This window comes from Leopardus geoffroyi, chromosome E1 (genome assembly GCF_018350155.1).
Source record: "Leopardus geoffroyi isolate Oge1 chromosome E1, O.geoffroyi_Oge1_pat1.0, whole genome shotgun sequence".
NCBI classification, from domain to species: Eukaryota; Metazoa; Chordata; class Mammalia; order Carnivora; family Felidae; genus Leopardus; species Leopardus geoffroyi.
Genome location: NC_059330.1, coordinates 5,366,120 through 5,393,170, shown reverse-complemented (window position 1 = coordinate 5,393,170; position 27,051 = coordinate 5,366,120). Strand labels below are relative to the sequence as shown.

Here is a 27,051-nt window from a genome sequence, read left to right as displayed (position 1 = left end):
AAACCCAGAGGTGAGGTCATTCTTGAGTTGTAAAATGACTCACAATTTCCATGTGATTCTCCAGAAAGGATAGGTGAGGGGCCAAGAGTTTGCATCTCCCTGTGCTCGTGTGTGTGTGTGTGTGTGTGTGTGCACGCGTGCACGCACATGCGTGCGTGTGTGTGACAGGCCATTACTGTGTGCCCTTGAGCATCCTGTGGCTGTTATGAGAACAACTCTCCAGTTGAGGGGCATCTGTGATTCATGCCTCACACTGACCTCCTTTGGCGTCTGGCCTGCAGCTTGTAATTGATAGAGAGTTCCAGGCCTTTCTAAGTAGTGACAGGGCAGTAGGAGGTGGCCAGCCAAACGTAGGGAAAGAGTCATGGGAGTTAAGCAGAGGCATTTTCTTTCCTCTTCCTCCACTAAGAAGGAGCTAGAGGCAGCACGGTATCTGAGCCAGCGGGGTGCTAGGACACAGAGGCACAAGGTCCCTGGACTGTCTCCATCCTCATTCTGGTTTTTGAGGGGAGGGGGTGGATCAGAACCCCGCTCCACATCCCCTGGCAGGTTGCCCAGGCAGGTTCTCAGCGACAGACGCTTCCACGGTCTGGCACAGGGTCAAGTGCACAGAATGAGCAAATGAACAAATGGGTGGTTGAGTAAGTGAGTGAATTACAGGCTTGCTGTCCCTAGCACAACGACTCTTTTCATCCAAAAGAACAAAGAAAAAAGTCTCAGGATACCTGTGCCAGGAGCTTTTTCATTGAGTCTGGCTTTGATCTGCCTAGAAGCTGCTCGAGATTTTTCTTTTTCTTCTGACAGAACACCTCGCTTCTTTGGCTGAAGTGTATAATTTCCCACCTAGCTCTCGAGGGGTGCCTTGGTGCTCATGAAGAAAGCAGGTGTTGAGAGTTTCACATGCCTGGGGCGTGGCCTCAGGGCCTTGGGCACCCTTCCTGCTGTCCCTGCCTCCGGGTTTCCAGGTGACTGTGCTTCTGAATGGCCCTGGTGGCACCTGCCCGGGACTGATTGACAAGAGGCCTCTGGGAATACCACCCAGCCCTCCTTCCTCTCTGCGTCCAATTACCCAGGGAGGGAGCGGACTGAGAACATATTTAGAAAATGTGTTCATTGTTGCTTTTAAAAATCTCCTCTGTAATTAGGTACTACGGGGGTAGTCAACCACGAAAAGCCACAAACCAGTGCTGTCAAGTTCCATAAAACAAAAGAGAAACCAATTAGTCAAAAAGGAGAAGAGCCTGGCTGAGCCCCAGCACCTGTCGCAGCCACTCCCCGCCCACACCCATCCCAAGGCCAGCGTTGAGTCACACAAGCCCACTGTGCCCGGACACTTCCAGACCCACACAGTGTGGACGGGAGGTCGCAGAGTCTCTGACCTCTCTCCTGAGAATCTGTCTCATCACTACCAGGGCCGGCAGTTTTCGTTGGGCTCCCCTAAGAAAGTTCAAGAAGGTGCCCCCTGAACCTGCCAGTTGCAAGACGATACAATCAGATTCTCGGCACTTTGCACGCTGTAGTGGTTCCTGGGAAGTAACTGTGCCTGTAGGAAGAGGGAAAGGGGTGCAGAGACCTGCCCGGACCCCATCTTGTTCTGTGATGGCTTATGAACCTTCTCTGGTGAAATCGGGGTCTTGGGAGTGATTGTTCTCTAACAAACCGAGGGATTCCTGTGAATGTGAATTTTAGGTAGAAGTCTTACTTGGGTTAGCATGACCCCCAAGAAGCATGGTCTCTCGGGGCACTCCCTCTCTGGGACCCCAAGCTGCATGGAATAGGTTCTCTTGCAACACCCCCTCTCCGTCCACAAGGGAGCTGCTTCAGGGTTCCAACCAAGGTCAAGGATAGGAGGCTGGGAGGCAGCCCCTCCAGGGGGTTCCAGGCAGAGCATTACAATTCTTTCCACAAGTTACCAGCACTGCAGGTACTTATGTGACCTTGACCCCAAAGATAGAATCTGCACCTCTTGGCATCTTCCCATTGACATCACTGCTGGCTCCTTTACGGGGGACTCAGCACCTGAGAGTCGCAGCCTACAGGTTCCACCCGTAAGTGACACAGCCCATCCTATTCACTAGCGGACCTGGCTTTCCTTCTGTCCTGGTGCAAGAATAATATATCTTTGTTCTCCCAAAGTTTGGCACAACCACATGACAAACGAGGGGAAGCCACATGTACCACATTGGAGTGGAGCACTTAAGAGCTGGTGTGCCATTTTCTCTGCACCTCTTCCCCTCCCGCATGAGCTGAGAAGGACAGTGTTTGAATCGGACAAGGTGACTTAGTAAAGAATGTAAAGCTGTGCTCTCTCACAAAGTCTGAAAGGCACAGAATACCTCCCAAGAGGTGAGGGGAAGGGACCTGGGGCCAGAAAGCACAGAAAACAGCAGTTCTGAGGTCTGCATCTCAAGAACTGTGGGTGTTGACGGGCACATGGAGGTGACCAGGATCAAACAGGTAAGAAACCTCCTGTTTTAATGGAGTTGAGCTGCCAAAGGAACAGGGAGCCTGACACTCTTCAGGACATGAGAGAATCCCTAGGCCTCTGACTCTCTAGGGCAAGCGGGTGGGTGGAGAAGGGTGTGGGGTTTCCAAGGAGGACATATTTCAGACATGGCCAAGGAAGATCATGGAAAATGAGGAACTTGTGGAGGGCTCGGCCATAAGCCATGGCAAATACTGAACAAGGAAGCCCCCAGAAAGCAGAATTGCAACCTAATCAAGGGCGCCTGGGTGGCTCAGTTGGTTAAGCATCAGGCTCTTGATTTCAGCTCAGGTCATGATCTTGCAGTTCATGGGCTTGGTGCTGACAGTGTGGAGTCTGCTTGGGATTCTCTCTCCCTCTTGCAAAATAAATAAATAAACTAAAAAAAAAAAAAAAGAACTGCAGCTTAATCAAAGCACATTCCCCAACCCATATCAGGGACCCTCACAATGTCTGCTCAGACAGGTTTCAAAATTGCTAAGGACCAATGGCTATAAAGTGCCCCTTTTCTTCATCCTTCTGAGTGCAGTGTTCATTGTAGATTCGCTATCCATAGTCCACCATATCAGTGTGCTTGGGGAGAAGCATGGATTTTTAGTTTATAGATCTCTAGAACGACTAAGAACAGCCCTCCGCCTGGGTGGCTCTGTCAGGTAAGTGTCCGACTTTAGCTCCAGATCACAATATCATGGTTCGTGAGTTGAAGCCCACATTGGTTCTGTGCTGACGGATGGCATGAAGCCTCCTTGGGATTCTCTCTCTCCCTCTCTTTCTTTCTGCCCCTACCCTCCTCTCTTTCTCTCACAAAATAAATAAACTTAAAAATAAAAAAAATAAAACAGTCCTCTATAGGTCTGGACTTGGATGGGGGTAAAACTCTTGGAGGTTGAAGTTCATGGAAGAAAGCCAGACATATATGCAGTGATAAAGTAGGAGTAGGATTTAAAGTAAGCAGAAAGGTGGGAAACCAAACATTTTAGGTTTCATGGAGGCAAAATAAACACTGTACATTCAGTGAAAGATTGAGTATACCAGCAGGCTACTCATAACAGGGCCGAACTGAGTAGAAGGACAATCAGAATGACTGGGAAGGTGGAGGACACGGAATGCCTAGGTGAATAGAAGAAATGCAGGAAATGGGAGCCACTCTAGGACTCTCAGCCACTCTGAGCAGGAGTCTGGTTTACTGAAAATGATATTGAAGAAGGATTAATCTGGCAATGGACTGTGGGAAGGTGCAGGGCACACACAGAGTGACAGGCAGAGAGTCCAGTTAGGCAGCTATTAAATTGGGAAGGAGCTGACAGAAGTCTTACTAGGGAAATAGACAAATATGAAAGATTCAAAAGATGGGCTGAGGATGAACCAACAGAACAAGGATGGAAGAAGCAGGAGTACGTATCAAAAGAATCGAGCAAAAGTGATGGTCCGGCTCTCGGTCTGGGCAGCTAATAGAACATCATGTCAATGAATTTTCACCAAAAATAGAGTCCGTTTTGCAGGCAAGTGGCAGGTTTGCCATAGGACGTGCTGAGTTTGGGGTGATGGCACAAAATGCAGGCAGGTCTCTACCTTTCCCACTTCTAGGGCCACTTCTCTGCTAAGAGGCTTTGATCAGTGAAGTTCATCCAAAAGGCAAGAAGGGCAAGAGAGATGGGCTTTGGGACATTTGGCTACAAGTGTTGTGAGGAGTTGTGCATATAAGTACATCCTCTAAGGGGAAGTTTTAAGAAAGAGAATAGAGGGTTAGCACAGAGCTTGGAAAATGTTCATGCCAATGGGGTGATGGAGGGGAAACTATACACAAAAAAGGAGGCAAAGAAGGCACGTTCAAAAGAAACTGTAGTCTACCATCATGAGAGATGATTTTCAAGTAAGAGAGGTAAGTCCATAGTAGGAAATTCTGGAGAAAAGGCAAAACAAGAAGAATGGAGACTAAGAGAAGTCCTTAGATCTGGAGATTCATTTTGCATCAGGGACCTCTGCCACGGGAGTTTAGGCTAGTTCTTTGCCTGAGAGATCCATCACCATCTGCTAGAACCTTCCATGTGGCCCAGCATTCCCAAAGAAGTTGCTCTGATTCCTGTCCTCCTGCATCTATCACTCTAGTAAAATGAGGACGGGATGATGACATACTTCCATAGTTGTCAGTGACATAATATTTAGTTCTATATGCAATTAGTTGGAATTAATAATCACTAGTTAGGGGTTTCCCATAGCACCAAAAGTAGGAAGTGACTACTGTATTACACAAGAGGCCATGCACTGTGGCTGAAGTAACACACTGCTTCACATGTGTAGCTCTCTCCATGCACCTGTATATTCTATGAACCTTGTCCATCTCTGTTGTCTGATGCAATATATATATATATATATATATATTATATAATAATATATATATAATTATAATTATAATTATATAATATTATATATATTATATATTAATATATATATTATATATATATATATATATATATATATATATATATATATATATAAAAGGTTCATCCTGAGAATAAAAACATGGAAAACTGTCCTGATAGGTCAGAGGACTAACTACACACCAATCAACATGGCAGTCCTCTATAGCATTGTTTCTGGAAAAGAGGAAGGTCAAAAGAGAGAGAGAGAGAGGCTCTTTGGAGATTGGCTGGCAAAGGAGAAAAGAAGCACAGGGATGGGGAATGGGATCCTGTAAAACAAAGGGTGAAACTCTCAATAATAGGGGCACCTGGGTGGCTCAGTTGGTTAAGCCTCCAACTCTTGGTTTCAGCTCAAGTCATGATCTCAGAGTTCATGGGTTTGAGCCCCGCATCAGGCTCTATGTTGGCAGTGTGGAGCCTGTCTGGGATTCTCTCTCCCCCCCTCTCTCTGCCTCTCTCTCTCTCACTCAAAATAAATAAATAAACTTAAAAAAACTCTCAATAATAATGAAGCCAATTAGAAAAATTGTACTTTCTACATTAATAGAAAAGGCTACCATTAAAATAGGAATCTTCTACACTGCCCCACATAAAAAAATGGGATAGAAGAAATATGAATAAATACATACAAATCTTTAAAAAAACAAATGAGGGGCGCCTGGGTGGCGCAGTCGGTTAAGCGTCCGACTTCAGCCAGGTCACGATCTCACGGTCCGTGAGTTCGAGCCCCGCGTCGGGCTCTGGGCTGATGGCTCAGAGCCTGGAGCCTGTTTCCAATTCTGTGTCTCCCTCTCTCTCTGCCCCTCCCCCGTTCATGCTCTGTCTCTCTCTGTCCCAAAAATAAATAAACGTTGAAAAAAAAAATTAAAAAAAAAATGAGAATCCAAACACCTCTACTGATGATAATTTTCTTCCAACCGTACATGAAAGTAAGTATAAAGGAGAAGGCACTGAACACAACATTCTGGAATGAATTAAACAGCCTTAAATACAGACTTGTAGTTATAAAGAATTCTTTGAAAGAGAAATTCAAAAATTAAAAATAAACAGCAAAAAAAAAAAATTAAAGAGGATTTACTGAAATCCGGAAAGAAATGGAAGAAAAAAAGAAAAAAGAAAGACTAAAGCACGAGATGCCTAAAAAAGAACAGGGTCACAATAAAACATATGAAAGGCATTGAGGAAAGGCAAAAATTGCAGCCATGACAGTGAAATAAACCGAAGAAAGCAATAAGAATTAGAAAGTGAATACACTGGAAGACCAAAAAAACAAAAACAAAAACAAAAACACAGCATACCCATAATTAGGGTACCTTAAGAAGAAAGACAAAACTGGGTAAGAAAACTATTATATAAAAACACAATTATGTAAGCCTTTCTTTAAACCAAAAGAAGATCTGATGGTACATTCCGAGCGGCCAAAAGGCACCTGGGTGACGGACTCAGAATGATCATCTGTGATGTCATAGTAAAACTAACGGAAAGCTCAAGGCTTTTAAGCAAAAAGAGCAAATAACTTACAAAATCAGAAGAATCAGACTGTCATCAGACTTCTCAAAAAATAGCATACAATAGCATGCAAAGGCCACAATGCAACAGTGTTTTCAAAAACGCGAGGAGAGAAAGTATAAACCTAGAATTTTACAACCGGTCAAACTTTTCTTTAAGCATCATGGCTATGGAACAAGGAACCAGAACTTAGGGGATTCTGTATTCATGAGCCCTTCTCAGGCAATCTATTGGGAGATGAATTTCATCCAACCAAGAGATGACTGGGCAAACCTCAGAGGAAAAATAATGATGAGCAGAGATGGGGGAGAAAAAAGAGAGAGAGAGAGAGATTGAGAAAGAGAGAGATTGAGGGGTGCCTGGGTGGCGCAGTTGGTTAAGCGTCCGACTTCAGCCAGGTCACGATCTCGCGGTCCGTGAGTTTGAGCCCCGCTCTGGCTCTGGGCTGATGGCTCAGAGCCTGGAGCCTGTTTCCTGTTTCCGATTCTGTGTCTCCCTCTCTCTCTGCCCCTCCCCCGTTCATGCTCTGTCTCTCTCTGTCCCCAAAATAAATAAACGTTGAAAAAAAAAATTAAAAAAAAAAAAAAAAAGAGAGAGATTGAGAGAAATCTAAAAGGTTAAAACACAGGTGGGTAAGAGGGTTCATGACAAATGTACAGGTGCTATATGTGACAAAGTAGAAATAAACCAACTAAAATTGGGAGAAGACAGTAGACTATATGTACTCATTGTTGTATAGGCCAAAGGCATAAGTTAAAGAATATCAACAAAAAAGGGGTGCCTGAGTGGCTCAGTCGGTTAAGCGTCCGACTTCGGCTCAGGTCATGATCTCGTGGTTTGTGGGTTGGAGCCCCGTGACGGGGTCTGTGCTGACAGCTCAAAGCCTGGAGCCTGCTTCTGATTCTGTGTCTTCCTCTGTCTCTCTCTCTGCCTCTCCCCCACTCATGTTCTGTCTCTTAAGAATGAATAAATGTTTAAAAAATTAAAAAAAAAAAAAAAAGAATATCAACCACAACAAAAAACAGATAAATCAGATGAAAAAGATTAAATTTAAACACATGGGACTAAGGAGCATTGAATGGTAACTATTAGGAAAAGAAAAACAACCCAAAACAAACAAAACAGACAAACAAAACATAATAACAAATAGCAAAATTTCAAAAATAAATAGGAAAAAATACGTATCTTGTAGAAAAAGTTACTAATAAGCACTAGGCCCTGATGGTTTTATAAGATAATTATTTCAAATCTTCAAAGACTGGATAGTCCTCATGCTGTTCCAGAGCATTGTTCCAAAGCATTGAAAAGAAAAGAAAGTTCCCAATTCCTTAAAAACCCCAGCGATACTTGCTTTAATAATGCTGATACGAAACATAAAGATAGCACAAGAAAGAAAACAATACACCACTGTCATTCATTAAGACTGATACAAAAATACTAAATGAAACATTAATAAACAAAATCCAATATTAAGAAAATAATATATGACCAGGTGGGATTCATTCTAGGAATGCAAGATTAAGTCAATGTTAGGAAGTCTATTAATATTATACACCATATTAGTAGATCTAATAGAATAATCATAGGTTATATCTCCATCAGTGATGAAAAAGCCTTTGGCATTCAATACCCATTCTTGATTTAAGGAATTGAGGGATATTTTTAACATGAATTAATCTGAATCAGTTATCCATCTATCCATCCATCCATTCATCCATCCATCCATCTTCTATTTACAGACCTTGGTGCTGAAGACAGTATCTTAACAGTGAAACAAAGCTAGGATGCCTTCTATCTCCACTAGTATTCAACACTATACTAGTGGTATTAAGCCAGTACAGTCAGATGAGCTAAATCAACTAGAGACACAGGGGTAAAGGAGAAGCAAGATGCATATGATATGCATGTGGTACGTGTCAATGATAAAAATCTGGAATGTCAATATTAAAAATAAGCCAAACAATAAAATAAATCACTAAGACAGCAGGGCATATAATTAACACACAGAAGTCAATGGCCCTCACATGCACAAATATAACCCGTCAGAGGCCATAAAGGTAGAGAAACTGTTGTTACAAACAGCAACCAAAGTGTTCAAACATGTAGAAATAAAGCTAACAACATCTGATCCTGGACCAGGAAAAACATCTTTCTTTTGTTGTGAAGGACATTAGTGATGCATTGAAATCAAAGCTGTAGATTAGGTAATGGTATTTCATCAATGTTAATCTTCTGTTTTGATAATCATACTGTGAATATGTAAGAGAATGTTTTTGATTTTAGGAATTACTTTCTTATGTATTTAGGGATAGAGGGGCCATCATATCTTCAAATTACTCCCAAATATTAAAAAAAAAAACCCTATATATAGGGGCGCCTAGGTGGCTCAGTTGGTTAAGCATCCAACTCTTGATTTCAGCTCAGGTTGTGATCTCACGGTCCATGGGATCAATCCCCACATTGGGCTCTGTGTTGACAGCCTGCTTGGGATTCTCTCTCTCCCTCTCTCTCTCTCTGCCCCTCCTCTGCTCGTGCTCACTCATGCTTTCTCTCTCTCAAAACAAATAAGTAAACTTTTGGGGTGCCTGGGTGGCTCAGTCTGTTAAGCGTCTGACTTTGGCTCAGGTCACGATCTCATAGTCCATGAGTTCGAGCCCCGCGTCAGGCTCTGGGCTGACAGCTCAGAGCCTGGAGCCTGCTTCAGATTCTGTGTCTTCCTCTCTCTCTGCCTCTCCCCTGCTCATGCTCTCTCTGTCTCAAAAATAAATAAAAACTTAAAAAAAATTAAAAAATAAATAAATAAGTAAACTTTAAAAAACCTATATATGTATTTTTAGAAAACATATATATATATATATATATATATGATGTTATATTTGTGTCATATGATGTTAAATGTATATGTGACATGTTACATATATCTATTTATCTATCTATGGAGAGATAAAGTAAATGTAATAAAATGTTAAAATTGGAGAATTTGGAGGAATTTTTAAACTACTTTTGAAATTTTTATGTAAGCCTGAAATTATTTCTAATAAAAACATTTAAAAGATTAAAAGTCAGTAAAAAGAAAGTAACCATTGGGCCTAATACCGATTATATAAATGATGGTCTGATAGGATGGATTATTAGGCAGCCACTGGTGGGGGCGGGAGGGAAGACTGATCTAGAATGAGATCCAAGCTGTATTAAGTTTAAAAAGCAAGGTGCGAAGTGATGACTATATTGTACTTTTGTATTTAAGAGCATATGATTGCAGTCGTAAAAAGTACTGTGAAACAAAAAATGGAGAAGCATCAATTCCCACAGAGGTCTGAGCGGGTGGAGAACAGCTCTGCAGATGACTCAGGTCATGGGGAACTACCTTCCCACCTGTCACCCTGTGCTTCAACACACATATATGAGTCCCAGAACATCAGGACTAGAAGGTCTCTTGTTTTTGTTTGTTTTTTTAATTTTTAATGTTTACTTATTTTTTGAGAGAGAGAGAGAGAGAGTGAGAGAGAGAGAGAGAGACAGAGTGCGAGCGGGAAAGGGGCAGAGAGGGAGACGCAGAATCTGAAGCAGGCTCCAGGATCCGAGCTGTCAGCACAGAGCCTGATGTGGGGCTCGAACCCACAAACCGTGAGATCATGACCTAAGCCAAAGTTGGAGGCTCAACCGACTGAGCCACCCAGGCGCCCCAGGACTAGAAGGTATCTTCGAGAAAAGTTTCCAGGTAGAGAGATGCAACCTGAGAGGGGAAGGAATTTTCCCATACATTCACCTGCAACAACACAGGTCTCCCGACTTCCAGTGTAGTGTTTCAATTCATTCATTCACCCATTCATTCATTCACTCATTCACTGACAATATCCACTGAACACCAACTGTGTGCCAGGCACCGTGTTAGCCATGGGGGACACATGGTAAACACCTCCAGACAAGGTGCCTCATCACATGGTTAGCCGCAAAGACAGGCATCAGGCAAGGCATCGCACAAATTAAAAATAATTTTTTGAAGAGTACGGAAAGGAAATATTAAGGGTGAAATTAGGAACTACGACGGAAGGTCGGATTTCCATTTGATGGCCAAGAAGAGTAACCTGAAGAAGGGAGATTCAAGCAGAGAGCTGAACAATGAGTAGGCTGGTCTAATAAAGACCACAGGGGAAGAACATTCCAGACAGAAGGAACAGTCTGAGCCCAGCTCCTAGGGAGGGAAGAAGAGGAAGGAGCCCGATTCTGACTGAAGTGCAGTGAACAGGTGGGGCTCCAGCAGTAAGCGGGGGCCAGATGGTGCAAGCCTTGAATGCCACGTGTTTGCTCTGTTCCTGGGTCACACTGTCAACGGAGAGACAGAGGAAGGAAGGAAGGGTATACACACATTGCCGCTTAAGAGTTTTGAACTCAGTGTTTTTATGACTCACTAGTGCCTTTCTGAAGTGTCGGGGTTAATATTTAGGACTCTGGCTCCAGCAGAGAGCCTTTGAGGTTTTGTAAAGCGAAGAGTGACAAGAGGTCTAAGCTTCAGGTTAGGTTAGGTCCATTGGATTAAATCAGGTTAAATTCGGTTACAGTAAGGTTGATCACTCTGGCGGCTCAGCAGAGGACAGGACGTGGGGGACAAGCATGAAACTCCATTCAGGGGCCAGGGGGAGGGATGTCTTTGAGAGTTGTCTAAATGCAAAGGGAGGGAGTCATGGACCAGGAGGCTGGACTAAGCAAGTAGTGAGCATGGTCAGGAGACCAGAACGGAACGGAATGGCAATGCACTTGGATGTGGGTGGTGAGGGAGGAAAGATACCAAGGACAGCAGCAGGATTCTGCCTGAGCCCCCAAGTAGCCAGAGGGGCCACGGGCTGAGGGCCCCTTGCCTTCATCTGCACAAACATAAGTTTCTGTCAAACCTGTCGCGCGATTCAATCGGGCGCAGCTGGTGTCCATCCCATCGGCCCCATCCATTTCAGTTGAATGGATTCAGGGTTTGGGCATCTGCGTTCAAGTGCTCTTAGTGAAAAAAAAAAAAACCAGAAAACCATTATGCTCCCCCAGAATTACTCTCCCAGGGTAAAAGACACAGGATTCATTGGGAAGCATGATGATGATAACAGGAGTCTGACATCCATCCTATTCAAGGAATGAATACTTGATGTGCTCTGCCCCCCCCCCCCCAGCCCGATTGCACATTTATGCATCGCTGGTGGAAGGGCCTTCAGGTACGAACCCTGAACCATCTGCTGTTAACCTCAGGAAATAAAATCACCTCCCTCCAGCATCAGGCCCATATCCCGAGGGTCTTTACGCATATAAACATGTAGAGCGTGGGCAGAACAGGTCACTCTGAGAACGCTCGGGGGCATTCGGAGAACAAAGGGCCTTCTGAATCTTCAATACTCTGGCTTGCTTGAGGAAACTGAGGCCTGACACAGAAAAAACTAAGCCAGAAAAACCACAGGTAAGGGGGTAATTGAGTCTCCACGGAACACCGGCTCCATGAGCCCACCCGATGCCTTTTCAGCCTTGCGGTCAGCTGCGCCAGGATCGACGCCCGGAGGACACGCTTGGTGGGGGACATAGAGGCAGGGAGTTGCCCCTAAGTTGGCTGTGTCCACCTCTGCCCAGGGAGAAGGAGTCTACCTCGTGCAGGGACCTGCCTGGTGTGTGCCTGGTTTAGGTTTGCTCTCAAAGGCAGGAGGGGAGTAGAAAAGCACAGGAGAAGGTGGAGAGTGGTAACCAGCTAGAATTCTGACCTCAGCCCCTATTTTGTCCTCCTCTGCCCTGGGGGGATTTAGGACACTGCCTCCAACCCACCTTTCCAGGGTCATTTCCAGCTGCCTCCTTCAGGCGTCCCGCAGCCCCATCACTTCCCTGTACCCCAGTAAAGGGGGTCCTATGTCCCATCCCTTTGGCCTTTCCCTTCTCCGTGTCTTTGCTCCCGAGGCATCCCCACCCACAATGCCCACCCTGCCCCACTCTTGTCACATTCTTCCTGCCCTTCGAGGGCTACCTCAAGTTCTCTACGAGGGCCATTTTAGGTCTCCTCCACTCGGAGAAAAGGCTTTCCTTCTTTAAATCCTCCCCCACATTCCTCGGGATAGATTTTATGGCACTTCCCTTTTGTCTGGCAGGGACGATACCTCAGGAAGCCTGGCATTGTTTTCCAGGCATCCTCGCTCAACCCATAGTTAAGTTCCCCTGAATTGGACAGATCCCTGTGATTCCGACATCTGGGACAGGTCGCTCAGGTCTTAGGAGGTCTCTCTGCATCCCTGTTCAGAGCTCAGGTACTCCTCTTAGGGAGGAACTCTTTCCCTCCCCAGATGCAAGACACCGTGGCATTCGGTACGCAGCGACTTCACGGCTAACGAATCTCAGAAATGGAGGTGACTTTGAAGACCATGTGGGGGACTGCACTTAAAGCCTTCCAGGGTAGTGCTGCTCAAACTTTCGGGTGCATGTGAATCGCCCGGAGATCTTGCTAACATGCAGATTCTGAATCGGGAGGTTTGGGCTGCAGCCCAAGAGTCTGCATTTCGAACCAGCTCCCAGGGGATGCCCACACGCTGATGCCAGGATAACCCCTTGAACAGTAAGGTTCTCCAGCATCGTAAGCTACGACGATATGAAAAGCTACCACTGCTTGGTGCTTTGCACTCTGGCACATGTTATCTCGTACCACCTGCACAGCAGCCCTGCATGGTAGGAGCACTAATATCTTATGGATAATAAGATGGATGTCACAAAAGTCAAGGTCACATGGCTAGCATGGGACAGAACCAGGAGTAAAGGAACCCGTCTGACTCCAGCGACTCTCTCCTTCTCGGCACGTTCCTTCTTCCGTAATTATCTAATGAGGGGAGTTTACATCACTGTCTGGAGGGCAGGAAGACCGAGGCTGAGGCCATGACTCCAGGCAGGAAGGGCTGGGATACCCTTATCCTGCCTCATCCATGATCTGCACAGAAGTGGAGTCCCAGAGTTATATGGTTATGTTCCAGAGAATGGTGTCCTGAGAACTGAGATCATCAGGATTCCGTCCCACTTCGGGGCCGCCATGAAATCCTGGCAACCGTTCTTTGAGAGGCCACCTCCTGGCCACAGACTCCTGCTGGCGTAGGGGTGACCCAGCACTTTCCCGGACTTGAGAGCCCCATCAGCTAAGCTGTCAGGGTTCAGGAGACTCTTGGCAGCGAGCAGCAGAGAATGAGAGGAAGCCAACTGCCAACGGCTGGCTCCTGAGAAGGGAAGATTCCCAAGGTGGATGACCAGTCAGTGCCAAGCCCAATGCCAGGAAGAGGCTGCACTGGCCACAAACCTGCCCCTGGGGCCAACTTGAGCCATGGGTCGTGGCAAGAGGAAACTCAGATTTGGCACTAGCAAGAGATTAGAAAATAAGAAGAATGCAGCCCAGAGCTGGTAGAACTCTGAGCACACCAGCCTCTGGGAAAACCAAAGAGCTTGATCCTCTCTCCTCTCCCAATGGGGACTTAAAGAGACACCAAGATTCAGGGTGCTGAAGGCTTTCTTTGGGCCTCCCCTCCCGCCTGAGCAGAAAAGGAGTCAGGCTGGCAGAAGCTGAGGAGCGATGCTTCACTGATTTCAATGTGCCAACAAGACATCCCTTTTGCCTCCCTGCCGGAGACATCCATCTGGGTTACTCCTCTTTTGAGTAGAACATACATGTACCCTGCAGGCGAGTTGAAATTTCCCAAGGCACCATAGTGTAATGGTTAGCACTCTGGACTCTGAAATTTCCCAAGGCAACTTCCCAGTGCATCCTGACCCCTCCTTTGCCCTGTACTATCTCTCCTCTCCTTACATCAGCCCAGAGGATTGTTCCAGCACGGCCCAGTAGCCTCTGTGGGCCAGTGGCAGCAGGCCCACAGACAAGCCTTAAATAGGGACATGTATGGTCCAGGACTCAGCAAAGATCTGATGAATGGGGATTTTTCTCAACACCATGATTTGCTGAGGCAGTGTGGGTTGGGTGACGACTTAGATGCCACATCGCCTGCCCACGTGTGCCATTTTGACCCAAGCACTGCCCTTAGAACATGGTGAACCTGAGAGGATGGCCAAGTTATGAATCGGCTTCCTCAGGGCCTCAAAGTGGGTCTCTCATGGAGAGTAGGGTGGGCCTACCTTAGAAGTGGACCCTTGGATGGCTCAGAAAGCTGGCTCTGATGGGTATCGTGTTCCTCAGCATCCACTGCAAGGTTTAACTGCTACCAAAACTAACCTAGGTGACGACAGAGTCCTCAGTAAGACTGAGGAGGGACATAGCCCCCTTTCTGCTTCTTGGAGGTTGGGGGTGGGGGGTAGTCATGGGTGTTCTTGTTTGCAGGACCAACTTAGGAAAGAGCAAATTGTGGAACAGCTGCCTTTAACCAAAATGGCTGAACTCACAACTGAGAGCTTTCAAGGGTCCTGCCCTGGGTTTTGTTCTGCCTTATTTCTTCCTGTTTGAACAGCAGTGATGTCGAGAAATGGATTCATCGTTCACGCACATCTGTCTTTGCTTCTGACGCAGTCCATTTTAACCAATTAACCACCGTGTGAGGTTGACTCCATCTAAGAAAACAGGGAATCACACTGATACCACATATTCTCCTGAGTTGGAGGCTCAGGGACAGCCTATGCGTGCTGGCCTGAATCATGGGAAAGACCACTGACTAAGGCTGAGCACGCAGAGTCAAAGCCTGGTTCCCGGGATTCAGCCATCAATCGGGAGCGAGAGCATACCAAGGGAGCTGTCCCATGGCGCAGATCAGAGCGATCCGGAGACAGCTGGGATCTGTGGTGCCCCCAGCCCAGAACCCAAGAGTTCCTCCCTGTTCTTCCCGCTCACCCTGACCTATGGAGAAGTCCAGGCAAGGATGTTCCCAGGTGGCACAGGCTTCTCAGAGGCCAATGTCAGGCCGGCCAGACCCAGCCTTCCCCCTCCCCTGCTACTGCACTTTCCCCGGCTCTCTGTTGCCATGGAGACCAGATGCCTTCTGAGCTCTGTGCTTTATCGGGAGCCCAGCCTTCGAACACCTTGGGTTTAGCGAAGCCCACTCACTCCCCTGGCTCCCAGAGTGTGAAAATGACTACGCTGGATTTCTTTAGCCAAATGGTTCGGGGGGTCCCCTGGCCACAATCCACAGGATGGTCTGCAGCCTCTTGCTCAAACCGTGGGGGTGGGGGGGCGTGGCCTGCCCACCCATTCTTTCTTTTCTAGAAGAGGAGACCTCATTTCGAACCCTGTGTGCCAGCCGTGGTGGCACCTGACAAATGGGCTGGTGGGAGGAGTGAGCACAGGGTCAGGGCCGCACAGGCTCAGCCCTGCCATGGGGCTCGGGCCAGGACGGACGGAAGGCAGCCGAGAAGGACAATTCTGGGTGGGCCTGAAGTAGTTCCCTGACCTCAGTGTTGATTGGCTTCTCCGCTATATTCAGGACCCACTCCCACGTTACTCCTTGGACCTTATCATTACCAAAGCTCTGCCCCCTCTCACACTTCACCTCCCAGCCACCACGCTGACCACAAGGCTCCAGTCCTCACTTTCCCCTGCCCTGGCTTCCTATTCCTGGTAGAATGTTGACCCAGACTCCTCACTGGCTAACACCTGTCCACACGGGTCCCTGTGAGGACCCACCTCCAGCCTCATCCCCTGCTCAGGGGGCACATGCCACCAGTCCGGCACCCTTCCTCTGGATTGCTGCTCCTCGTCCTTAGATCTGGGGACCTGAGCCTCTGTGGGACTTGGCCAGGGCTACCCACACCACTACCCTCCCTGCTGAGACTCCTGAACTGGTCGCTTCCAGCTCTGATCTCAGCACCTGCTCGGACGCCCCCAGCTCTTCTGGATGTAGCGGGTACTCTCCTGCCGTATCCTCTGCCTCAGACCCCCCGCCCGGGCTGGCTGGGCGGTGGGGTGGGCCGTTTCCAGCCTGGTCCCCAGGGAGCATCGTTTAGACAGAATGAGGAGACCCACTAAGGGTCTTTCTGCAGGCTCTGGAATGGTCAGCTTCTTGCAACTGATCTCCAGGAAGCCCCACGGCCTCTGAGCACCTGAAGGCTGGGCCTGGCCAGCTTCAGACAGCAGCCAGCTCGAGGTCTGAGTCTCTGGGCTCTAGAGGTGGGTGTCAAAGATGCTCTGAAGCCACGCTGGCTGGGCCTGCTCGCATGTCCTCATCAGGGTGACCAAGCGACTCGTTCCCCTGGGACTGAACTAAGATGGCACCAGTTGGGGCAAACTGAGTTGGTTGACCAACTTCACCCTCACTCGCAGCTGATGACCTTGCCTCTCCAAGTCACCGAGCACCAATGGCCTATGGCCACCTGCATGACCCCGGGGCTGTATACTCCCTGCCTCTCATCTGCGGCGGATTTCTCCGGTGGATTTTGCTCCTGGTTGACACCAGCCCCTCCGCCTACATGGTAGATCCCACTCCCAAGGACGCCACTTCTGAAACGCCCTCCCCCGCCCCACGTCATCGATTTTCCCGTCTCCGCTGGACCATTCCTATCAGCACGTGGATACACTGTGACTTCCCCCGTCTTAAAACAAAACACAACTGTCTTCACATCACGCTCCCTTCCAGCCACCGCCCTCCTTCCTATCCCGTTTCACAACAAAACTCTACAGGGTCGTCCGCACCTGCGGTTTCTTATTCCTCTTCTCCTGTTTTCTCACTTTAAAAACCTTTTACAGCATTCTGTCACGGGGCACTTCAGACGCATCCCCGAGTAAAGAGGCTGGTGTAACAAACCCGGGTCTTCTCATCACCTGGTCTGCCTCGATTTCGCAGAAGCACAGCCCAGACATCATCCATCCTCTCTTGCCTCCATCAGACACACATGTGTCTCCTCCATCAGATACACACGTGCCTTCCCCATGGCTGCTCTTGCCAAGCTCACCAACGACCTCCACGTTACCAGGTCGCATCTAGGAGTTACTGCTCAGGCTTCGGCTCATTGGACCTCTCTGTGTCTTAAACACCTGATCACTGTCCCCCTTGGGAACACCTGCTTTGCTTCCCACTCAGTTTCCAAGGCCACACACACTGCCCTGGTTTTCTTGCTTCCAGACTAGTCTCCTCCCTAGGTACCCTCCCCATCTCCCCAGCCTCTCCATATTGGGTGCCCAGCGGCTTCCTCCAGGAGCCTTGCTCGCCTGGAGGCGACACTCTCCCTAGCTGATGTCATGTGGTCTCCCAGGTTCACGCCCCGGAAACTCCCACATTCACATCCCCGACCTGGATGTCTCTCCTGAACTTAAAGTTTCCGCATGGATGATCTGATTAATAAGCATCTAAAACTTAATAGGGAGCCAGACTGAGGTCACATCACCCCGAACCTCTGCCTAAACCTTGCCCCTCCCGGAGACTTCCAGCTTCCCAGTGCTTCAAGCCAAAAACGTTTTGTTTCTCATCTTGCCTAGAATGGTAACCAGATCCTTAAATGGCCCACGGGCCCCATGTGCTCAGGCCCCCCGCCCCTGGCTGACCCCACACTCCAGCTCCTTCTGGTCAATCTTCCCAGCTGTTCCCCACAGCCTGGCGGGGGACACATGGCTGTTCCCTTGTCCTGGGAGCCCCCTCCCCCAAATCCAGACGGCTTTGATCCTCTGCCTCCTTCAGTCTGTGCCCAGATGTCATTTTTCTCTGAAGCCTTGTGGATGCTCTTGTATGAACTACAACTCCCTCCCTTTCCCTGCCTTGTCTTCTTCCATAGCTCTTAACTCTATCCGGCATGCGTCATACGTTTACTTCTTTCTAACATCTCACACTGGCATGTAAGATTGTCTGCTGCATCCTCCGTGGCTACGATGATGTCTGACACGGAGCAGGTGCTCAACATCCACGCTCACCTGAAGGAACGAATGACCATGAGTGAGTGTCTGCCTCCTACAAAGGGGCAGTGACTTTGGAGTGCCTACCTTTTAGTAAAGGCTGCAGGGCTCTCTCTCTCTCTCTGTCCCAAACAGACATACACTCTCCCTCTCTTTCTCTCTCATGCACACCCACACGCATGCGTGTGCCTATGTGGCTCCTGGCACGGTGGAAAGGCCCGGCGAACACTGAGAAAGAGCAGAGGAGAGAACGCCCAAGTGCAGAAGACAGCCGCCATGCGTTTGCAGGCGTTGCTACCACCGTGGCCCATAAGGACTCGGCCTGGCATGGCCTGGGACACACAGGTGGAGATCCCTGGAATTAACGATACTGACACGCGGGGCATCCTGGAAAAGAATCTTTCCAGCTCTTTTGATCAGACTGAAAAACAACCAGCCCGACTGAGCTGTTCATCAAAATGCCGACGTGGAACAGGGTCCCCGTAAAGTGTGTTCATTTAGCCAGACCCTGAAAACGTATCTGAGCAGACTGAGCTTCCTTTCTGGAAGGACAGCCCCGGCTAATCCGGTGGCGGTGGCCCACTCCAGGCCCGTCTTTTTTTTGGCGTGACTTCCTACCTTGCAAGATGTGTGCCTCTAAAAAGAACAACCCTTGGCTATGGAGTGTTTACCACGCGTGTGCGTCCTGTGGAACCACTGCCCATACGCTGCCTCGCCACCCACCCTCTTCTCCAACAGGTAGGATGTGTGGTGGCTGGGAGCATGATCTTTGGAAACAGGACTGGATTTGGGATGAGCCGGTACTGACCATGTGACGTTCACTCACGCAAATTACTCAACTGCTCTACTTTGACTTCTCTTTCCCCAGCAAAAAGGGGTAACAAGAGTTCACCCACGGGGTCATCATGAAGGTGAAAATAAGACGGCATATGTCAGAGTGCCGGAACACTGTAAGTGCTCGGCAAATAGCCTTTATCATTGGGATTTCACTGTGGCAGCCTCGGAGATGTTTCCCTAAAGACAGCTCTGGGGTCCTGCGTGGGGGTCGGGGAGATCCTATCTAATGAACAGAGGAAAGGATTTAGGGGGAACTTGGTCTAAACTCATGGTCACTCTGATCCGCATTTTCTTTGGCCTTGACTTCCATTTCTCCTAAGGGATCAGCAGGGAGGAGGTCAAAGGAAGAAATCAGAGCAGCGGGCGCATGGAGAAGTAGCTCCTTAGAAGAAGGAGAAAACAGGGGTGCCTGGGGGGCTCAGTCAGTTGAGCGTCCAACTTCAGCTCGGGTCATGATCTCATGGTTTGTGGCATCGAGCCCCACGTCGGGCTCTGCGCTAAGGGCACGGAGCCTGCCTGAGATTCTCTCTCTCCCTCTCTCTCTCTCTGCCCTCCCCCTCTCAAAATAAATAAACTTCAAAGAAAAGAGGGAGAAGAAGAAGAAAGGGAAGAGCGAGAATTATAAAAGGCAGAGCACTGTCAGGCAGTTAGAAAGTCCTGAAAAGGGGCATCGGTACAGAGTGTGGTACCTGTGAGCCCAAGGCGGTGCTATGCCCCCTAGGAGGTTGACCAATGACTGCATGGTCCCCTAGGGGTCTCCTAACAGGACAGAGATGGAACAGGGGATTTTGGCGGTTATGAAGCCCCCAAGGCCAGATTTCCATTTCTTCTGATGTCTCACCTTTGCAAGCCCATTAGCCAAAAAACATCCCCTTGTTTAGGCTTTGTCTCAGAGGGTTTCATTCCCTGTGCACCCATGGATCTCATTCTACAATAGCATCCCCAACCCCCAACTCTCTGAATTTGGAGGAGCGGCCACCGAAGCTAGAGTGCACTTCTCTCTCCACGATGCCTCTGGGGCGTTTGACATGGCAGACAGGACTGGAGGCATCCGAGCTTCCAAAGAAGGTTCCAGACACCGTTTGGAATAGGGACGGTCAATGCACGATTCTCGGATAATCAGAATCTGATAGAAATACCTGTGCAGTTCAGTGATGCAGGTTGGTAGTGCGATGGTATTACCTTCTAAAGCAGGAGTTAGCTACCCCATTAGTTCTGAGCGTCACAGTGGGGCCACACGGCAGCCGGGTGCCATCAGAAGGCCTAATGCCAATGTAGTAGGAAGAAGGGAAAGCAGGAATTAAGGAAAAGGTCCCCAGCAGGCCGTAGGGGTGAAGCAAAAAGAAATAAAGAGAAAAAGAAAAAGAAAGGAATGAAACATACATGATATACAATTTGGAGTGGCTACCTTCCCATGGGGCATTAACATGGCGCCACTTGCCTTATGGGCACCACTCAGAGCCGAGCTTTGGGTTGCTCTGCAGGAAGGGAGGATGAAGCCTGGCTGGCCCTTTTCCAGAGACCCAGGCTGTGTGCAAAGAAAGAGTCCCGATATCAGATGGGGGGACCCCGTTTCCTCAGCTCCTCCCCCAGCCCCAGTCTCTTTGCTCATGAAACTCTAGTTGTTTTCTCAATTGGAAAATACACGCAGGGTACATTCCTGGAGAGGGGAGGTTTCAGAGGCCTTGATGGAAGGGAACGGAAAAGAGGATCTGGTAAGGGTGTGGCTGGGGGACCCGCCACGTATGCAGAGGGAGAGACGCAGGCAAGCTAAGATCGGGGCGAGCAACCAGCATCAGCAAAGCCCCACACCCATGACAGGGTACCGTCTCCCCCGTGACTGAGACCCAAAGGACAGACAGGGATAGAGAATCCCTTTTACCCTGCAGCTTTGTGTCCACTGCCTGATAAACGCATGGTCTGGCTGCGGCCCCATGTCCCCCACTCTCGTCCTTTTCTATCCTGCTTCATTCATACAACCCCCCCTTGTATTTCTTGACACCCCAACAAAGCTTCTACCTCAGAGCCTTCCTGCCACCTCTGCCTGGGATGCGGGTCTCTGCCCAATTACCCCCTTATCCAAGCTGCTTCCCGCCGCGGCCTTCGGTTCTCCCCCTGCTCTTAATCATCGAGCATTTATTTTGTCTGCTTCGCCCAACGGAATAGGAGTTTTCACAAAAGCAGATTCCGTTTCATCGACTTCTGAATATTGCTTAGCACAGGGCGAGCCTCATGAAATATTTATTTGTTGAATGAATGTATGAGCCCCAAGCCATAACATTATATACATATAATATATATATATATAACATTTATATATATATATATAGTTTATATATATAGTTTTATACAGTATATTTATAATATATAAGTAACATTTATAACATTTATATATAGTTTATATATATAGTTTTTATATAATATTTATATTTATATATAAATATATTAAACACTTATATATACATAAATAGTTCTTTTGATGAGCTGACATTTCAGGTTAGACCACCTACAAGGGATAGGGGTAAGGGTGGGAAACCACTGCAGCTGAAAAGCCTTGGTAAAAGTTGCCGTGTTCTGTTGGAAAAACTCAGATTTGGGGGCACCTGCGTGGCTCAGTCGGTTAAGCGTCCGACTTCGGCTCAGGTCGTGATCTCTCACAGCTTGTGGGTTCAAGCCCCGCGTTGGGCTCTGTGCTGACAGCTCAGAGCCTGGAGCCTGCTTCAGATTCTGTCTCTGTGTCTCTCTCTGCCCCTCCCCTGCTCACACCCTGTCTCTCTCTTTCTCTAATATAAATAAACATTAAGAAAAAGAAAGAAAGAAAAATTCGTATTTGTAGCTTTGAGGTAGGAGTGCAGTAGTCAACCCCCAAAATGTCCCCCAGGGATCCCTGTGTGGCTCCCCCCCCCCAACCCCGCCATCTGTAATAAAGCTGACTTGTGTAAGCAAGAAGATATTGAGAAGATGACACAATGTAACCCACAGGCTTTGTGTCATAATAGACAAGCGGACTTCTTTCTTTTTCTTGGATCGCCCACTCTGGGGAAGCCCGGCCACCATGTTGTCAGGACACACAAGGTAGCCCATGGAGAGAACGTCACGGGGAGGAACTGAGGCCTCCTGCCAACAGCCAGTGCGATGTGCATGAACGATTCTGGAAGCAGGTCCTTCCACCCCGGTCAAGCTTTCGGATGGGGTAGCCCCTTGCTGCAATGTCGCCAGGAACCTCGTGAGAGACGCCCACCCCAGAAGCATTCAGTTCAGCTGCCCCCGAATTGGGGACCCGCTGAAGCTACGGGACATGATAAGTGTTTGCTATCGTCTTAAAACGCTACATTTCAGATGTGTTCGTTTCACAGCGATAGGTAATTATCGCCAAGCAGATGACGTGGGGGCTGGCCGTCCTAGGTTTGAGCCGATATGGGTAGAACTAGGATGATGTCTTTCATCCATTAACCGTGCAGCCCCACCGCCCTTCTGGTCCCAGTTTGATTCTGCGACTTTGAGTAGCCACAAATGCCACCTGTATCCTCAATAAACTTTATTTAGACACAAAGAGACACAACAGAAAATACATACACAGATACAGATTTGTTTGTTTGGTTTTTTTTTTTTTTTTTCTCTACAGGGTGAACAAACATCACACAGGGAATTTAAAAAGTCGTTGCATGGAATGTACGAAAAACTCGCGAAGTTCCTTGTTCGCTCACACTTAAAAGAGACACATATTGCGGAGGAAGACAGGGATCGTTCCATCCCTACAACAGAATTCACAGTTGGTCTATAACAGTACACAGGTGTCAGGAAGGTAATCGGAGGAGTCAGGGATTCAGTTATTTGATAGGACAGAATGCTCACAACACTAGGAGGGCTCTGTTTAAACAAAAGACAGAATCGAGGACTCCATACACCCCCCCCCTCCCACCCCCGGACAGATGCTCTGCAAGCTGTCGGCTAGGTCATAAAGCAGCTCAGCAGAAATGCCACGTTAGCGTTCCTCTGGAGGTCGGAAGGGCTGCGTGACCTCTACCTTTGTGTCCACACCACAGAGAGAGTGTGTACAGAGACACATGTAGGACATAGCAACTCTCGCCATGCACGCTGGCTTAGAAACCCACGGTGCGGACCGTTGACATACATCGGTTTATAAAATGTGGCTTTACAAAGGAAAAGGAGGAAGAACCAAGAGGAGAACACGCTTCGCATCTGCCGGCAAGGTTTCTCGCCACTCTGCCTGCGGTCCCTCCCGCCGGGGGGATGGGGCAGGGGCGGGCTGGGGGGGGGGGTCGTCTCTTGCAAGTCTATGGGCCCTCTAAAAGTCATACCTGGGACCTGCCTTCCCGTCAGAAGCCACATATGTCACCAGGCCACGCTGCAAGGGGAACCCCCCTCAACTTATTCCTGTCCCGGCACGTTAGCCTCCTCCAACGTCACCTTCCCATTTCAGCTCGGGGCTCCCCTAGGCAACCTCTGTATTTTAGTAAAAAATGGTTTCCACTGTACCCTTCGTGTGTCCTCTTCCTAACGTGACAAATCCAGATGAGATGAAGTTATGGAGATCGGGTCCTCCACTTCGGTGGGTATCCTTCCCATAATGTCCTGCAAGAAGACGGGGCACAGTTACCTGGTGCGCCCATGGGCACCCGTCGCTGCAGCTCCCCCAGAGGCAGTGAGGAAGTTCATTTCCGAGCCAGCAGCTGAGTCAGAAGGTAGCAGCCGTCAAGGAGAAATACGTATATCATTTTATAAACACGTATATAATGTAATGTATATACAGTGTATATAAAAAGTATATAGATCAAGTATATATACACGTATGTGTGTATATATATACACACGCGTGTACATATATACATACAATTGTGTATATACACATATATATGTATATTATATGTGTATATACACATATAAGTGTGTGTGTGTACATATATATATATATATATATATACACGCAATTGCACAACAAAGACAACAATTCTGGGAAGGTTACATGGAAAACGGAGTGGGGGGGAAAGGAACGGGTGGCTAGATTTTGGCATTTCTGACCGAGCGCACCAGAACATCAGTCTATTTGCCCGACCATCGTCACCTCTGTCCCAGCTTCCCTCTCTCTCCATCTCGCCTTAGTCATTGGTTTCCTCTCTTTCCGAAGCACGGAGGCATGGGTCTGTCTGGTGGGGACAGCTCTCTGCATGTGCCTCTGCTTATAAGTCCCATCACATCCTAAGGAACTACAGTCTCACGGCTTAGGAGAGATCCAGAATGGTGGTTGTAAAACACTGGGAAAATATTTACTGCTTTCCCCTCTTGACTTTTCTGCAATAAGATCTTATTCTGTGCCAGGCCCACGTGCCCATCTACCTGCGGGGCTGGACCGAGGAAAGGTCGGGGCGGGCTCAGACCCTGGGAGAAGAAATCCACAGAGAAAGAGAGATACATTCCTCTTCTGACACCCAAAACACGATTTCACAAATGTTCTTGAAACGCAGGTGTTGTAAAGAAAGAAAGGACTCCGTAAATGCCATCCTGAGGTATATACACAGGAAAATGGAGAAAAGCCACATTTTTGTCGAATTTGTACAAGAGTGCATTAAAAACTGTACCTGGAATTAACACAATGTGCAAAAGTACCTAAGACGTAATGGTAAGTTCAAAAGTGGACAGAGAATGCTGTATTAAATATGACCACAGTGCTGTAAAAAATTCAAACCAGCGCATTAAAAAAAACTGAAAGAAAACACATCTGATACTCACAACTGCCCTCAGATCATTGGAACTTGAGTCTTACTTCTCTCCTTTCAACGTTTCCATATTTTCCAAGTTTCTCCCCCCTTTAGTAAGTAGGTCAGTTTTATAATACAACTAGGTAAAATAAATTTCTAATGAAAAAGCTGCATGGTAATTGTAAAGACAACCCAAATCACATTTTTTTTTAAGAGGGCACCCTCTCAATTAGCAGATCTCAAACCTAGGCGCATGCTGGAACCATCTGGAAGCTTTTAAGAATGCAAATGTCCGGACACAACTCCAGGGCTTCCGATTCCGTTGGTGAGGGTCTGGGCTTACAAACTCTGAGAGCCACTGTCTTAGCCCCTCAGGAACTTAAGAGAATCTTGCCACCATTTCTGCGATGCCCTCCACTCTGGAATAGATACCATTCCTCAGGGTCCACAGCCTCCCAAAAGGAGCTCTCTCGCTGTAAAATAATGCGTTCACAACCCAGAATTTATTTGATAGAATGGGAGCTGGGCTAAGAGGCTTCAAGCTATGTCACAGCTCCAGAAACCAGCCTCTAGTACCTGGAGAAATGCATCCTCATTAGGGATCAGCAGGGAGGGGGTGTCTGGAAGGGTGAGCTGCAGGGAGGGGGGGAACCCTGTCCTGTAACAAGGCCACTTTCTCCCCACCCCCACCCCCACCCCCAAGCAATGACAGGGCAGGAAAAGGAAGTAACAATTCAGAACGGTCATAAATTTGGACCTCATTAATTCAGAACCTGCGATACATCCTGCAGAATTTGGGCTGGCATATTTTTGTGCTCTTTTATAAATAAAATTTTTGATAAACAAATCAATACTGGGGAAGACAGAACATAAACAGGGCGTGTGCTACTTACAAATCATTTCTTATCTGTCAGCTGGAACGAGGTCCCTTGGGACTGAGCGGTGCCCTAGCACTTTGGGGCTCTGCTGGTTTAACGAGCAAGTTTTCTGATCACCTACTATGCACCAGGCAGAGAGACAGAGCCTCTGAACACACGGTGTCAGGGTTTTGGGAAGGGGGCGGGGGTTGACATCATAGCAGCGAATGTTTTGTAGTATAATGCGGCTTACAGAAATTTTTCACATGTACTGTTTTTTTAATATAAAAAAAATTTTTTAATGTTTATTTCTTTAAATTTTTTTTTCCAACGTTTATTTATTTTTGGGACAGAGAGAGACAGAGCATGAACGGGGGAGGGGCAGAGAGGGAGGGAGACACAGAATCGGAAACAGGCTCCAGGCTCTGAGCCATCAGCCCAGAGCCCGACGCGGGGCTCGAACTCACAGACCGCGAGATCGTGACCTGGCTGAAGTCGGACGCCCAACCGACTGCGCCACCCAGGCGCCCCTTTAATGTTTATTTCTTTCTGAGACAGAGAGAGACTGAGCATGAGTGGGGGAGGGGCAGAGAGAAAGGGAGACACAGAATCCGAAGCAGGATCCAGGCTCCGAGCTGTCAGCACAGAGCCCCACGCGGGCCTCGAACTCACCAACTGTGAGATCATGACCTGAGCTGAAGTCGGTGGCTCAACCGACTGAGCCACCCAGGCGCCCTCTGTTTTCTGAAAACTTTAACCACTACCGCATACGTATGTTGTCTGGGATTATTATTGTTCCCCCCTCTACTGATGGAAAAAGGAAAGCCAGACCAGAGGTAGATGACGGAGCCAATGCAGGCACCCAGTTTCTCCCACCACAAACCACATGTTCCTTCCATCATGCACACCTGGCTTCATCTACTCCCCACAAGAGCCTTGTGGAAAAGTCACATTCCCAAGTTCACGGAGCTAGTTAGCGGTAAATCCTGACTCCCCAGGCTCCCACCTTTGTACAAGTCTGACACGAGCCACCTCACCTGGTGGTCTGAATGGTCACAACTGTGCAGCTGTGACTCTTCCCTGAGACTTGAACCCAAGGGAAACACTAACTCAGGAGCAGTCTACCTGGTGATGAGTAAGTTCACGGAAGTTGGAGTTCAGGTTCCAACAAGCTTCAGTACGGAGGCTTGGCGTTGGGTAGAGAAAAGACATGGTGAGGGGTCAGGACCAAGAGCGGGTGACAGGAGTAACGAATTCTATGGGCAAATCGGTTTGGAAAATATCGAGTTATGTGACATGAAAAGTAACCAAGGAAACCAAGGCTAGGGACCAGTCAATGAGCACCCACGTCTCCAGGGAACCCTTACATTTTTCACAGGTATCTCTCAGGACGCATGCT

The 27,051-nt window shown here is 48.0% G+C and overlaps 1 protein-coding gene across 4 annotated transcripts in view; it reads right to left on the bottom strand.

Moving 5' to 3' along the window:
• The window catches only part of SHISA6 (shisa family member 6), a 282,449-nt gene that overhangs the window by 126,266 nt on the left and 129,132 nt on the right, over positions 1 to 27,051 (bottom strand). For 2 of the 4 annotated variants that reach the window (XM_045487396.1, XM_045487395.1), the window contains exon 3: positions 23,576 to 23,671. The exons of the other annotated variants lie outside the window; for them this stretch is intronic. In XM_045487396.1, coding sequence (XP_045343352.1) covers positions 23,576 to 23,671 — 96 coding nt within the window. The remainder of the gene's footprint in view (positions 1 to 23,575; positions 23,672 to 27,051) is intronic. 4 annotated transcript variants of the gene reach the window in all.